The sequence below is a fragment of the Triturus cristatus genome, chromosome 8 (assembly GCF_964204655.1).
Source record: "Triturus cristatus chromosome 8, aTriCri1.1, whole genome shotgun sequence".
Classification (NCBI taxonomy): domain Eukaryota; kingdom Metazoa; phylum Chordata; class Amphibia; order Caudata; family Salamandridae; genus Triturus; species Triturus cristatus.
The window spans coordinates 65,097,764-65,113,256 of NC_140591.1; the positions used below are offsets into that span (position 1 = coordinate 65,097,764).

General features: G+C 44.7%; 1 protein-coding gene across 1 annotated transcript in view; it reads right to left on the reverse strand.

Annotated features, from left to right (window-relative positions):
- The window catches only part of LOC146801335 (sodium/potassium-transporting ATPase subunit alpha-1-like), a 2,293,178-nt gene that overhangs the window by 1,940,785 nt on the left and 336,900 nt on the right, over positions 1-15,493 (reverse strand). Inside the window, exon 4 of the mRNA XM_085623701.1 lies at positions 2,375-2,578. Coding sequence (XP_085479827.1) covers positions 2,375-2,578 — 204 coding nt within the window. The remainder of the gene's footprint in view (positions 1-2,374; positions 2,579-15,493) is intronic.

Genomic DNA, 15,493 nt, shown 5'->3' on the forward strand with positions numbered 1-15,493 from the left:
CAGGGTGATCCAACCAATTGGGTATGTACCTAGGGTACATGGAGTCCATTTTAAAGAGAGAACAGCCAGGCTGAGATCCTGAATAGCAGGATCTCAGGCCAACTAAGTCGAAAAACCAGCTAGACACTAGGCAAAAATTTGGGGGTAACCATAGTCAGATATCCACCTTCCTACATAGAGCATCTGTGGAACACTGGGTGGATGACACATTCCTGCTCAGACTACCCTCCCAAACCATGGGAAAGAGCATCTGTGGAACCCTGGGTGGATGACTCATTCCTGCTCAGACTACCTTCCCAAACCATGGGATAGAGCATCTGTGGTACAATGAGGTGGATGCCTCATTCCTGCTCAGACTACCTTTCCAAACCATGGGATAGAGCATCTGCAGTACAGTGCAGTGGATGGCCCTTTCCTGCTCAGACTACCTTCCCAAACCATGGGATAGGGCATCTATGGTACAATGCAGTGGATGCCTCATTCCTGCTCAGACTACCTCCCCAAACCATGGGATAGAGCATCTATGGTACAATGCCGTGGATTGCCCATTCCTGCCCAGACTACCTTCCCAAACCATGGGATAGAGCATCTATGGTACAATGCAGTGGATGACTCATTCCTGCTTGAACCACTGCCACACATCATGGGATACAACATCTGTGGAACACTGAGGTGGAAAACCTACCACCCGGTCACTGATGTGCTGTCTATCTGCCCAATTCCCAGGGTGATAGTCCTCTTCTAAAACAAAACAAGACTCTGACTCACAATATCGTCTTTTGAACATGACATATTCAACCAGTTCAAGATTCTTTGGGGTGAAAAATCTCCCAAATTACCACACTTTCATTGTTTACTTACTTGTTAGGGCACTGCATTGATATGCCTGGCACCGTACAAGACACATAGATAAAGAAATACTATTGCCATACTAATGGTACTTATAGTAATACATAATATTTCCACCACTGCCTGGTTTCCCTCTTTGCATCAGAAAGGGGTGCAGTGCTTAGAGTGACATTCATTTAGCTTCAATATGGATCCGGAGAAGCGGTTACCTTTGGCCGTTTTTTGGTCAGCTTCAACATTTTAGTGTGCCTTTTTTTTATGCCCTCAGGTTTCCTTGTGTTACTGCAGATTCTTGATTTTATTGGCCTCATTTGTAGAATAAAAGGAACTCCAGGGGGATGCCGCACAGGATCCTTGCTCTTCAGAATGACTTTAAAGGCATGACAGAGCATAGGCGAACATTTCTAACAAACTAAGGATATTTCACAGATAGGGGAGGCTTTAAGTGAGTCGTTGATAATAGACCCAGAGTCTGACAGGTGAGTTTGTATTACTCCTTGTGGGATTCAACAGAGCCTGTCAGAGGGGCCGGATGTGACAGAAGAGGACAGCTTTAGCCTGTCTTTGACAAAGGTCCCAGTTCTGGTACAAGAATTCTCAATATAACCCCGTACTTCTTCTCAGCCCTCATGCGGGCGGCTAATTTGTCAAAAACAGTTTTATGTGAAGTGGGGCTAAATTTTTATTGTAACTTAAAAATACACAAACATCTAGTATGCACCAAAGAAAATGTGTGTGATTTTTCCAAAGTTTATTGTGGTACCGAACTGAAGACCTGGAACTCAGGAACTTTAGACTCTGGGGCCCATATTTATCAAGATTGTGTGACTCTGTTGAACACGTAAGGCATGGGGCAAGCACATAGCAAAACCTAATGAGGTTTATCAACCCACGCAAGGCCAACTTACATGGCCCTGAGTGGCTAGATAATTCCAGAGTAACGCATGGCAGTGCAAATCACTACCTTGCGTTACTCAACCAGCGGGGAAGCATTCCATGGAGGGAGAGTGGGTGTTCCCACGCATCCACCCATGGATTCTGACACATTTCCAGATTTTTCAACACTAGTATACCTCTGAATGCATCAGAACTGTATGCCTCCCCATGAGAGGTGCTACAAGGAGAAATATCTTTATTTCTCCTCACGGTTTCCTCCTTCTAAGTGTGCTGCATTCTGCAGTACACATAGAAAGAGGAAAATGCTTCTAAGGGTTGCTCCTTCCTGCACAAAACAATCCTGCCTGCAACACAGGCAACCTTGCAACATGACGCAAGGGGGCCTGCGTTGGTGCTAAGCAGCCAAAAGTGCACCAGCACCAGAAAAGGAAAGGAATGCCCGTATAATGATAAATACAGTTCATTCTTGCCTTTCACGCAGCGCAGCAAGGGGGCTTGCTACGTTGCACTGCATGACATTTTGATAAATATGGGCCTCTGTGACTGGGCAGAGTTTTGGGTGAGCACTAGGGTACACTTTGGTATTTGTACTTGAGTAGCCTCCTAGGTCTCATGCACTGATACTCACATTATCACTAACAGGTTCCTCTTCAGTGGCTGCTTGGATGCCATAGGCCAGAAAGCAGAGGACCGCACCGATCCACAGGAGCATGGAGAAGCCACCGAAAAGCTGCCGGCAGAACTTCACCCACTCTGGGGTGGTGGGTGGTGGCATCAGAGCGTTGGGTCCATCCCGGGCCAGGATCTCTGCAGCATGAGTTGGCGTCAAACCCTAAACCAAAGGGACATTAAGGTCAGCATGAAACCGAAAATGGAAAAAACAAACCTCCATGTATTGCCTGCAGCTCAGGTGACAACGATGGAGAGGGACACAATGGAGGTGAAACAAGAAGACAAAAAGAGTTGTAGCACAATCTTCCAATCAGCAAGTCCCATCTTAGCTTAGAGAAGAAAATAAGTTACTTACCTGTAAAGTTAGTTCTCCAGTATTGGTATCTACCATAGATTCACATGATTGAATCATTCCCCGTCGTCGAAGTGGGAGTCCCACGTTATTGAATCAAAGCAATCATATTAGTAACATAAGCTACAAAGGCACCAGGCCATAAATTTAATAGTGCATCTATGAATTTTTTTTAAAAAGGGCCAATCTTGATTTACAACCAATCAGGCGACATCACCCTCTAGAACCTTCCCCACAGAGGCTAGTTGTCCCTTCATATCTTCAAGCACAAGTGGGAATAAATATAATCCCAACTAGTAAAGGGGAGACTCTAGGGGAGGAGGGTGGGTCACATGTGAATCTATGAAAGATACCAATACTGGAGAACTACAGTTACAGGTAAGTAACTTATTTTCTTCTCCAGTATTGGATCTTTAATAGATTCACATGCTTGAATCAGAATAGTTAGCAGTAAACATGAATACATATTAGCATACTATAAAAATGCAAATATATTCTATAGTCATAACAAGCAAGTATAATGAAAGCAATAAACATAACAAGAGTGGATGGTGGGAAAAGAAATTCATAAATGGAAAGAGGCTCAACTTACTGAAATCGATGGCATAACACAGCTCGTTCCACCACCGCATCAGCTTTGTCTGTACCATCCTGACAATAATGCTGGGTAAAGGTATGCCTGGTGGACCATGTGGCTGCTCTGCAGATGTGCTGGATAGGCACACCAGCAAATAAAGCCGTGGACGTAGAAACAGCTCTTGTTGAATGAGCCTTTACTCGAGTAGTTAAGGGTCATCCTGCAGCGTTATGGCAGAATTAATTGGCTGTTACAATCCACCTGGCAATGGAAGATGTAGAGACTGGTAGTCCTTTATTCAAATTGCCATTGGTGATGAATAATTGATCAGATTTACGGCACTGTCATGTTCTTTGTAAATAAAACCTAATTCACCTTTGAACAGCCAAAGTATTCAGAGATCTCGCAGCAATAGTTTGTGGGTTTGGAAAAAAACACCTTTAGTACAATAGATATGTTAAGATGGAAATCCAAAGGTACTTTTGGTAGGAATTTAGGGTCAGTCCTTAAAATCACTTTGTCTTTTTTGAATTGCATGAACTGCTGTTTTATAGTGAATGCTTGTAATTCACTAGCTCCTCTTGCTGTTGTTACTGCTAATAGCAGAACCATCTGCCAGGAGAGATATTTTTTCTGTGTCTTGAGGATTGGTTCAAACAGGCTTTTCATTAAATGACTTAATACCACGTTGAGATGTCAAGAAGCATGAGACTCTTTCACTGGTGGAAAAGCTCTAAAGAGTCCCTTGAGGAACTGTTTAATTATTCTTGCAGACCAGAGAGATGATGTGTTCCCTGATCTCCTAAAGCTAGGGGTTGCTGCTAAGTACACTTTTATTGATGAATATGCAAGGCCAGACTTGGCTAACTGAAGAAGATAATGTAAGATCTGCACAGGTGTTGTGAGAAATGGATGTAACTTTTTTTCTTGACACCATATACAGAAACGTTTCCACTTCAATCGATATGACTTAATAGTGGAGTCTTCTCGCACTTTAGAGAGTGTTTCTCAGTAGTCTCTGGCGATATCTAATGGTCCAAGCTGATGGTTGTCAGGATCCAGTCCGACAAATCAAGAGAAGTCGGGTTGGGATGAAGTGCTTGGCCCTTGTTCATGGATAGTAATGTCGGAGTAGTTGTCAGAGGATTGTGATGTCGTTCCAAGAGGGGAAGTTCCGTGTACTAGAACTGCCAGTGCCATTATGGAGCCATGAGAATTAATCTGCATGGTTCTCTCTTCATTTTCCTGAGCAACCTTGGTATCAAAGGAATTGGGGGAAAAAGCGTAAGCAAATATTTTCGACCATCCAATCAAAAAGGCACTTCCTCATGATCTTTTCTGGGGATGACAGCTTGCATAGTATTGACATTTCTTGTTTGTCTTGCTCACAAAAAGATCGTGTTGAGGTGTACCCCACCGAAGGAAAATGTCCTGTAGAACAAGAGGATCCCGCCAACACATTGGATACTCCTGGAACGTGTTCTGCCCTCAATGTTACATTGTGTTGCAAGGCCCAATTCCAAACTGTTTGCGCCTGTTGAGATGGAGCAACTCATCTTGTCCCTCCTTGTTTGCTTAGGTATTGCATGCTGGTGGTATTGTCTGTAAGGATAAGTACTGAGCCTGAAATTCTGTGGAGGAATGATAACAGAGCCAGAACTATGGCCTTCAGTTCTAGAAGATTTATAAGCATCTTTTTTTCAGAGGTTGTCCATTTGCCTCTGACTGAGAACTCTTGAAGTTGAGTGCCCCATTCCTCCAGCATCCGTGGTGATGACGAGATCTGTTGCTAGAGAAAGAAAAGTAATCCCTTGAGAAATATTGGCTGACATTGTCCACCATCACATAGTTTTTATCATTGTTGAGGTTATGAGTATTATATCGTCAAATGAGCACAGAACTTGTAGCTACTGCTTGTCTAACTGCTCTTGTATGAAGTCTACAGTCTGGTATCAGAGGAATGCAGGAGGAGCACATTCCTAGAACAGCAGTCAGACAGAAACTGACTTTCTTTTTCAAAGCCTTCGGGCCAGAAGCCTGATGTTGTCCTGTCGTTCTGGAGAGGCAAAAGCTTTGTCTGACTTGGTGTCTAAGACTGCGCCTAGAAACATTAATGTTGTTCTCTGGTTGAGAGTGGATTGTTGTGGATTTGATATGCGACCCAATGTTTTGAATAACGAAAGGCATAGTGCAGTGTCCGCTGTGGCTTGTTGGTATGTTGGAGCTTTTATTAGCCAATCATCTAAATACAGGAAGACCTGAATTCCGTCTAGCCTTAGACGGGCTGCCACCGGGGCCATTCACTTGGTGAATTTAGGATTTAGAAAATTCTGCCAGGTCTAAAGTGGAGTTTAGGACACATGCAGAGATGATGGGATTCTCTGTCAGTGCATTTGCTATCACCAGGGCTCAGGCCAAACAGCTACGCACTGAGGCAGCAGTAGATCCTGAACAAATGGACCAGCTGGCTCCTAAGAGAAGGAGCAGGAGGGGTAAGGAATTATCCTCCTCCCAAACTACCAGTGAGAGTCAGTCTCCTGAGGATATGAGCTCAGTCCCTGTGAAGGAACTGCCACAGAGGAACTTGGGCCTGACCAGGCAGAGTTCTTGAGGGCAGGAGGTCCTTCCCGGACAGACTTGAGTTTGAAGCAGAAATCCTGTCCCTTTCTTGAACAGCTCAGACAGCAAGCTAATGCCGAGGAGGCAGGGAGTGTCAGTGGGTCCCATAGGATCTATTGGGAAGATGGGCTCCTGTTCTCTGAGTGCAGAGACCCATGACATTCCCCTTGCAGGATATCTGGGGCAAAGTAAGACCTGGGACAAACTTGTCTCTCAATTTCACTGGCCCCACATGTCTGAAGACACCAATGAGTTTTGTCGCTCCTGTGTCACTTGCCAAGTCAGGTGGCACCACAAATGCCCCCTTAATTCCACTTCCAATGGTTTGGGTTCCATTTGAGAGAGTAGGGATAGACATTGTTGATCCCTCCAACAGCATCTGGACACAGTTACATCCTAGTGGTAGTGGACCATGCTAATAGGTATTCAGAGGCTATTCCCCTTAGGACCACTACAGCTCCTGTAGTGGCTGGGGCCCTTTTGGGAGTCTTTTCCAGAGTGGGGTTCCCTAAGGAGGTCATAAAAGACAGAGGGAGAAACTTCATGTCTAGTTATATTACTGCCATGTGGAAAGAGCGTGGTGTAAACTACACGTTTACCACACCCTACCATCCACAGTGCAATGGGCTTGTTAAAAGGTTCAACAAGACCCTCAAAGGTATGATCATGGGACTCCCAAAAAAGTATCACTTTTTCAGCCACAGGTTACTGATCAACCTGGGCCCTTCTTTCTTTTTGAATGCTACGATCATCTACGAAGAAATCTGAGTAAGTTTGTTTCTCGAATCCCTTCTCGCATTTAATGCTTTCAAGTGTTATTCCTCATTAACCCTAGGAATGGAGATTCTAGTGCCTTGTCTCCTTTCTTTCTTCACAGGAGCCTATATAGCCCAGCTTTCCTATTCACAGCCTGAAGCCATATAGCTGTTTTTACTGGTAATTCATAATGACTTATTTTCCTGATGAAATTCTACATTACTACGCATCACCCGAATAACCTTATGCTATTGTCCTTAGGTGCCCACCCCCCCGTCACTTTGGTCCTGATGAAGACCCCACCCACAATGCGCAAAATTGACTGTTCCTTCTAGGGGTCGAAACGTCAACACTTCTTTATCATTTTGTCAGACATATATGACAAAGAATGTATATCTGCAATTATGTTATGATTTGACATTTAATGCATCTGGCAGGAAACTGTTGGGACAGTTTGCTATTAATTTACTAATGTGTATACATGCGCACTACTGTCCTTCCTCACAATTCTTCCCAATCACTTATCACCTCACTCCTCTGTGCACCTGTTTTTCTAAAAATATTCATTTAGGATTTGTTGTGTACTTTATAAGTTGATTAACTTTAATATTGTGATGAAATAAAATCACATCCATTTTTGGAAAGACTGTATGGTGGTCCTTAACCCCTTCTCTGCCAGGACTTTTCCCCCTCCAGTGTGTGGTAAATAAATGAATTACCAGGTCTTAATTTCTATAAGTTATCAATATAAATGAAATAATGAACTGAAGAGTCCGTGGTGACAGAGTAAAAATGGGCCTTTATTCCATAACCCGGGTTACGGGAGAACAAACTCCATCACCGTGCAAGGATCAGGAGTGGTCTGAAGCTTTATTCACAGAGTACAATATATATACATTTTCTGCACACCCTCTGAATGGACCACTCCTTTACATAGTTAAAAAAACACAGTGCAGGACATCCTTCATTGTCTGAAGAAAGATGATCGTCACGCCACATTCCTGTACAAGGACGGAAAGTAACCTTATCTTAAACAAACGTATATGGTTTATGTTGCCTTGACAGCTTCCTGGGCCTGAACGAGGTCACAGGGACCCTTATCTGTATGCTGAGAGTCTGGGATCAGTTCCTGTCTCCTCTTAGCTCGGAGGCCCATTCATTATCTTCCCAGGGCTTAATGACCTGATATACTCGGGCCTCGCCATGGGAAAGGAATGTGTACGTTAAAGAAAAGTGGATGGGCTCACAGGCTCACAGGGGCAAGCTGGACAGAATGTCGGTAAATATACTTGAATGGGTGCTAAATATCCAAATGCTGTATAGATATGCCTTTTAGGGATGTAGCTGACTGAATGAAACAGATGCAGCCTGAAATCCGTGAACTGGCTAACCCTGAGCAAACTGAAATTAATTCTAAAATGGAGGCTGTACCTAAAATGGATGCCATATAGGATTCTTTTTCAGAACAGAAAGAATAGGGAAGTGCGCGCGGGGACAGAACCGGGAAGTGATTCTTTGTCTTATTTTATTTTCCTCATTCCCTCCTTGTCCCTAAGCGCTACTTAAACTCATTTTATTTTCAGGCCATTTCTATGGCCATGAGACCGTCCACATGGGCTTGCAGCATCATTTTCTCATTTTCTTTTGCTCTGATAATTGGTTTAGGGATGAGGCATGTAGCACAGAGACCACATAGAGCGGGCCCGCACTGGACACAAAGGCAACATGATGTTATAAGAGCAAGGACCAGTCCAAGTACGGTCAACACCTCCCATCCCCATGCTGAAATTAGGCTCCACATCCAGTCCACTAGGGACCAGGAACCTGTAGCTTGGTCGAGGCCTTTTGATAATACAGGTAGCCGGGAAATGGCTGCATACACCGTAGGTGCGTTATCAGGAATGTAAACACAGCAGCTAGAATGGATCAATCTGCATGCCCCCCCACGGTCTGCCAATATGATGTCTAGAATCATACGATTTTGCAAAGTCATGAGTCTTTCGGCGGCCATTTCAGCAGTGATGTTGCCCAGTGCCCCGGCCGTCTCATCTATAGTCTGTTTCAGCACTCTAGTTAATTGTCTTATGTGGCGGCTATTAATCATGGGCCCCCAGAAAGGGACATAACCTTTAAGAAAATCTTCTGCCTCCTGTCCGGCAGTATCCTCTGCATCTATGACCCCCCTTCGCCACCTGTTCATGGTTGACATAGGGTCAATCAGATGGTAATCTGCCGGGGCTGTATAGGTAGGAGGCAACAGGAAGGCAATATAACAGGAGCCACTCCACCCAGTAGGTAGCCACACATAGGCTTTGTCTCCGCAAATAAAATAAGAATTAGGCGATAATACCAGATAGGGGGACATTGTGGTGTTCAAACGCCTATGAACTAGACAAGAGCTTTGCCCCACCGGTTTATCTCCTATACCTGTTATACAAAGGGCTCCCTCTTGTGGTATCACCCATGCAAAAGATGGTGTTAGTGGCCTTTTCGTTCTTTTCATACCAACTAATACGGTATCGCCCTTACTGTTCACAGTGTACATTTCCTCCTTTTCCTCCTCCGTATAGGGAAGACTGTAGGTGTCATTTTCAGATCTATAACAAAAAGGATAGGCCCTGTGCTCTGAAGTATTACGCCAGACCTGTCGAATAAAAGAGGCCATGACGGAGTCATCTATTCTTCCTGTCCTCTGTCCCTCGTGCAACATGAGTCTCCGAGCCAAACAGGAACCCATCATAGAAAAGGGGTATGACAATAACGGGACACCTTTGCTGGCCGAGTGTGGCATTAGTCCACAAACCCAACAGTCAGTGGTGTTAATCGATAGTTGGTGATGGTGTAACAGAGAGAGGAAAGTATTGTTCCGGAATTCCAGGCGCCTGTCTGCAAGATGCGTAGGAAGTTCTATATGTAAATGCATAGTAGTACTGTTTAACGTTTTCGACAGGGAGGGAGGGTATGCCAAGTGTAAGATCCACCCCAAACATGCGACAAAAAGAACAACACATAATAATATCACTAAAAAAACAGAATATCTCTGGTATAGCAGTTTACAATACTTGTCTTTCATCATAGTATTTTTGGCCTGGATATTTGAAATCATTATTCCAGCCGCTACACCACAGGACGTACCCAGTGGACTTAATTGACCAAAATATTAGATCTTATGTCTAGGCCGTAACTTGGAAGTATATTCCTGTTGCGGAGTTGTCTCCAGTAACGGTGGTAATATGTCTTATTGTGAGTCTGTATAAATGTTCACTTTCAAGCCTTTTGCCCATTCACAGGCACGTATTAGGGCAACCAATTCTGCCGCTTGTGCAGACAGTATCTCTATCTTGTGTGATTCTACCACTTTGGTCTCAGTAGTTATGGCATAAGCAGCAGCTAACTGTCCCTTGTCTGTCCTTAAGCATGAGCCATCCACATAGAGTGTTATCAACTATGGGGAGTGGTACGTCTGTCAGGTCTTGACGGGGTTTGGTCACGACCTCCACTGTCTGGGCACAGTCATGGGTGTCTTCAATCTGTACTGTCTCAGGTAGGAGAGTGGCAGGATTCAACACTACTTCCCAATCCTGTGCTTTTAATTTATCAAACACCCCTTGTGGCAGTATCATACGCAGTAGTGTTTGTACGTCACTATACGTGTAATTTCCCATTGTCAGGATATCTCTTAGCTCCCTATGGAAACCAACTGGGTCCTTTTCATGGGGAGGGACCATTTTCTTTAACTGTATCAGGTCAATTCTAGACAGGGGTTGGTACATGTGAACCCGTTGGATGGCGGTGTCAGGTCCCACCCGGGGGTGTACTTCCCGCATTGGGTAGTTGGAACGCTCCTCCACCTTCCTCACCGCCTCGTGTGGATGTTCAGTCTCAGTCTGTCTCCTCCTCGCCGCGAGGGAGTCAGCAGGAATACCCCGCCTCTTGTGCACGTGAGAGTCCGTCGGGGGGTGTGGAAGGGACATAGACCGGACCTAGATCTCCGGCGCGTGGGGAAGGGGGGACCGTCCCTGTTCGGGCACCATAAAATGTGGTAAATAAATGAATTACCAGGTCTTAATTTCTATAAGTGCCAAGCCTTTTTTTGGCTTTGGGGTAGTGCGCGATGAGGCCCCTGTAACTTTTTGACCACATAAGGTATCCACGCCAAATTTGCGTCCTTTTATTCCAACATCATGGGGATTCTAAAGGTACTCAGGGTTTGTGGATTCCCCAGGAGGGGTCACAGAAATGGAAAAATTGGAAAAACGGGCTGCAAATGAAAGCATCTGGGTTTTTCCCTGCAAATGTTATCAAAAAAGGGTTTGTGGGGTTGAAATCACCATTTTCCCAGCTTTTCGGGGATACCAAACTTTTGTCAGAAACCCAACATTTTTTACACAGTTTTGGCATTTTTCTGGGACATAGCCTATTTTTGCTATTTATTGTGCTTTTGACCTTCTTCCAGTTAATGGTAGAAATGGGTACAAAAGCAATAATGGATCCTGGAAAGCTATACATTTTAGAAAAGTAGACAAAATTCTGAGTTCAGCAAGGGGTCATTTGTGTAGATCCATCAAGGTTTCTTTATAGAAACTAACAGTTAAATATAGGATAAATTGAAAATTAGTTGAAAAAAACAGCCTTTTGTGTCAACGTTTTCACCTGTAACTTCTTCTAATTATGACAGCTCTTTGAAAGCAATATACCATTACATCCGCTGGACATTACTGGTTGTGGGGATATATAGGACTTGTAGGTTCACCAAGAACCAGACGGACCCAGAGCCAAAAACTGAGCAGCAACTTGCAATGGTTTTTTATTATGTACCAGGTATATAGTAATTATTCTGTAAAAATGTGTACATGGAAAAATCGGTATGAAAGACACCTATGTATTTCTGAAATGGGAACAAAATATAGAGTTTAGAAACAGTAGATATTTGCACATTTCTGAAATTGGGAATACTCATACTAGCATGAGAATTATCAGTCATTTTTTAGAATGACTTCTTTTTTCACAATATCTTTCATTCGAAAGGCAGAAATGCATCAAAAGTCAATAGATAATAACAGTTCCTTTACAAATCTGAATTACCCTAAGTCTCCCGATAAAAATGGTACCTCACTTGTGTGGGTAGGCATAGTGCCCGCGACAGGAAACGGCGCAAAACGCAACGTGGTCACAACTCAACATCACAGTGAAAAATTACCCTTTTTTGGCAAAGTGCCTAGCTCTAGTTTTTGAACCCTAGCTCTTCAGGCACCTTGGGAAACCTAGCAAACCTATACATTTTTGAAAACTAGACACACAGGGGAATCCAGGATGGGGTGACTTGACTGCCTCCCACCAGGGTCTGTTACCCAGAATCCCTTGCAAACCTCAAAAATTGTCAAAAAAACCACATTTTCCCCACATTTCTGTCGTGGAAAGTTCCGGAATCTGCCTGGATCCACAAATTTCCACCAACCCTGCATTCCCCAAAGTCTTACAAGAAAAACTGTACCTCACTTGTGTGGGTTGGCCTAGTGCCCGCGACAGGAAACGGCGCAAAACGCAACACGGTCACACCTCAATTTCGCAGTGAAAAATGACCCTTTTTTGGCAAAATGTCTAGCTGTAGTTTTTGAACCCTAGCTCTGCGGGCACCTTGGGAAACCTAGCAAACCTATACATTTTTGATAACTAGACACCCAGGGAATCCAGTATGGGGTGACTTGACTGCCTCCCACCAGGGTCTGTTACCCAGAATCCCTTGCAAACCTAAAAAATTGTCCAAAAAAACACATTTTCCCCACATTTCTGTCGTGGAAAGTTCCGGAATCTGCGTGGATCCACAAATTTCCACCCACTCCGCGTTCCCCAGAGTCTTACAAGAAAAACGGTACCTCACTTGTGTGGGTTGTCCTAGTGCCCGCGACAGGAAACGGCACAAAACGCAACACGGTCACACCTCAATTTCGCAGCTAAAAATGACCCTTTTTTGGCAAAATGTCTAGCTGTAGTTTTTGAACCCTAGCTCTGCGGGCACCTTGGGAAACCTAGCAAACCTATACATTTTTGAAAACTAGACACCCAGGGGAATCCAGGATGGGGTGACTTGACTGACTCCCACCAGGGTCTGTTACCCAGAATCCCTTGCAAACCTAAAAAACTTGTTAAAAAAAACACATTTTCCCCATATTTCTGTGGTGGAAAGTTCCGGAATCTGCGTGGATCCACAAATTTCCACCCACCCCGCATTCCCCAAAGTCTTACAAGAAAAACGGTACCTCACTTGTGTGGGTCGGCCTAGTGCCCGCGACAGGAAACGGCGCAAAACGCAACGTGGTCACACCTCAATTTCGCAGTGAAAAATGACCCTTTTTTGGCAAAATGTCTAGCTGTAGTTTTTGAACCCTAGCTCTGCGGGCACCTTGGGAAACCTAGCAAACCTATACATTTTTGAAAACTAGACACCCAGGGGAATCCAGGATGGGGTGACTTGACTGCCTCCCACCAGGGTCTGTTATCCAGAATCCCTTGCAAACCTAAAAAATTGTCCAAAAAAACACATTTTCCCCACATTTCTGTCGTGGAAAGTTCCGGAATCTGCGTGGATCCACAAATTTCCACCCACCCCGCGTTCCCCAAAGTCTTACGAGAAAAACGGTACATCACTTGTGTGGGTCGGCCTAGTGCCCGTGACAGGAAACGGCGCAAAACGCAACGTGGTCACACCTCAATTTCGCAGTGAAAAATGACCCTTTTTTGGCAAAATGTCTAGCTGTAGTTTTTGAACCCTAGCTCTGCGGGCACCTTGGGAAACCTAGCAAACCTATACATTTTTGAAAACTAGACACCCAGGGGAATTCAGGATGGGGTGACTTGACTGACTCCCACCAGGGTCTGTTACCCAGAATCCCTTGCAAACCTAAAAAATTGTCCAAAAAAACACATTTTCCCCACATTTCTGTGGTGGAAAGTTCCGGAATCTGCGTGGATCCACAAATTTCCACCCACCCCGCGTTCCCCAAAGTCTTACGAGAAAAACGGTACCTCACTTGTGTGGGTCGGCCTAGTGCCCGCGACAGGAAACGGCGCAAAACGCAACGTGGTCACACCTCAATTTCGCAGTGAAAAATGACCCATTTTTGGCAAAATGTCTAGCTGTAGTTTTTGAACCCTAGCTCTGCGGGCACCTTGGGAAACCTAGCAAACCTATACATTTTTGAAAGCTAGACACCCAGGGGAATCCAGGATGGGGTGACTTGACTGCCTCCCACCAGGGTCTGTTATCCAGAATCCCTTGCAAACCTAAAAAATTGTCAAAAAAATCATATTTTCCCCACATTTCTGTAGTGGAAAGTTCCGGAATCTGCGTGGATCCACAAATTTCCACCCACTCCGCGTTCCCCAGAGTCTTACGAGAAAAACGGTACCTCACTTGTGTGGGTTGTCCTAGTGCCCGCGACAGGAAACGGCACAAAACGCAACACGGTCACACCTCAATTTCGCAGAGAAAAATGACCCTTTTTTGGCAAAATGTCTAGCTGTAGTTTTTGAACCCTAGCTCTGCGGGCACCTTGGGAAACCTAGCAAACCTATACATTTTTGAAAACTAGACACCCAGGGGAATCCAGGATGGGGTGACTTGACTGACTCCCACCAGGGTCTGTTACCCAGAATCCCTTGCAAACCTAAAAAACTTGTTAAAAAAAACACATTTTCCCCATATTTCTGTGGTGGAAAGTTCCGGAATCTGCGTGGATCCACAAATTTCCACCCACCCCGCATTCCCCAAAGTCTTATAAGAAAAACGGTACCTCACTTGTGTGGGTCGGCCTAGTGCCCGCGACAGGAAACGGCGCAAAACGCAACGTGGTCACACCTCAATTTCGCAGTGAAAAATGACCCTTTTTTGGCAAAATGTCTAGCTGTAGTTTTTGAACCCTAGCTCTGCGGGCACCTTGGGAAACCTAGCAAACCTATACATTTTTGAAAACTGGACACCCAGGGGAATCCAGGATGGGGTGACTTGACTGCCTCCCACCAGGGTCTGTTATCCAGAATCCCTTGCAAACCTAAAAAATTGTCCAAAAAAACACATTTTCCCCACATTTCTGTCGTGGAAAGTTCCGGAATCTGCGTGGATCCACAAATTTCCACCCACCCCGCGTTCCCCAAAGTCTTACGAGAAAAACGGTACATCACTTGTGTGGGTCGGCCTAGTGCCCGTGACAGGAAACAGCGCAAAACGCAACGTGGTCACACCTCAATTTCGCAGTGAAAAATGACCCTTTTTTGGCAAAATGTCTAGCTGTAGTTTTTGAACCCTAGCTCTGCGGGCACCTTGGGAAATCAAGCAAACCTATACATTTTTAAAAACTAGACACCCAGGGGAATTCGGAATGGGGTGACTTGACTGCCTCCCACCAGGGTCTGTTACCCAGAATCCCTTGCAAACCTAAAAAATTGTCAAAAAAATCAAATTTTCCCCACATTTCTGTAGTGGAAAGTTCCGGAATCTGCGTGGATCCACAAATTTCCACACACCCCGCGTTCCCCAAAGTCTTACGAGAAAAACGGTACCTCACTTGTGTGGGTCGGCCTAGTGCCCGTGACAGGAAACGGCGCAAAACGCAACGTGGTCACACCTCAATTTCGCAGTGAAAAATGACCCTTTTTTGGCAAAATGTCTAGCTGTAGTTTTTGAACCCTAGCTCTGCGGGCACCTTGGGAAACCTAGCAAACCTATACATTTTTGAAAACTACACACCCAGGGGAATCCAGGATGGAGTGAC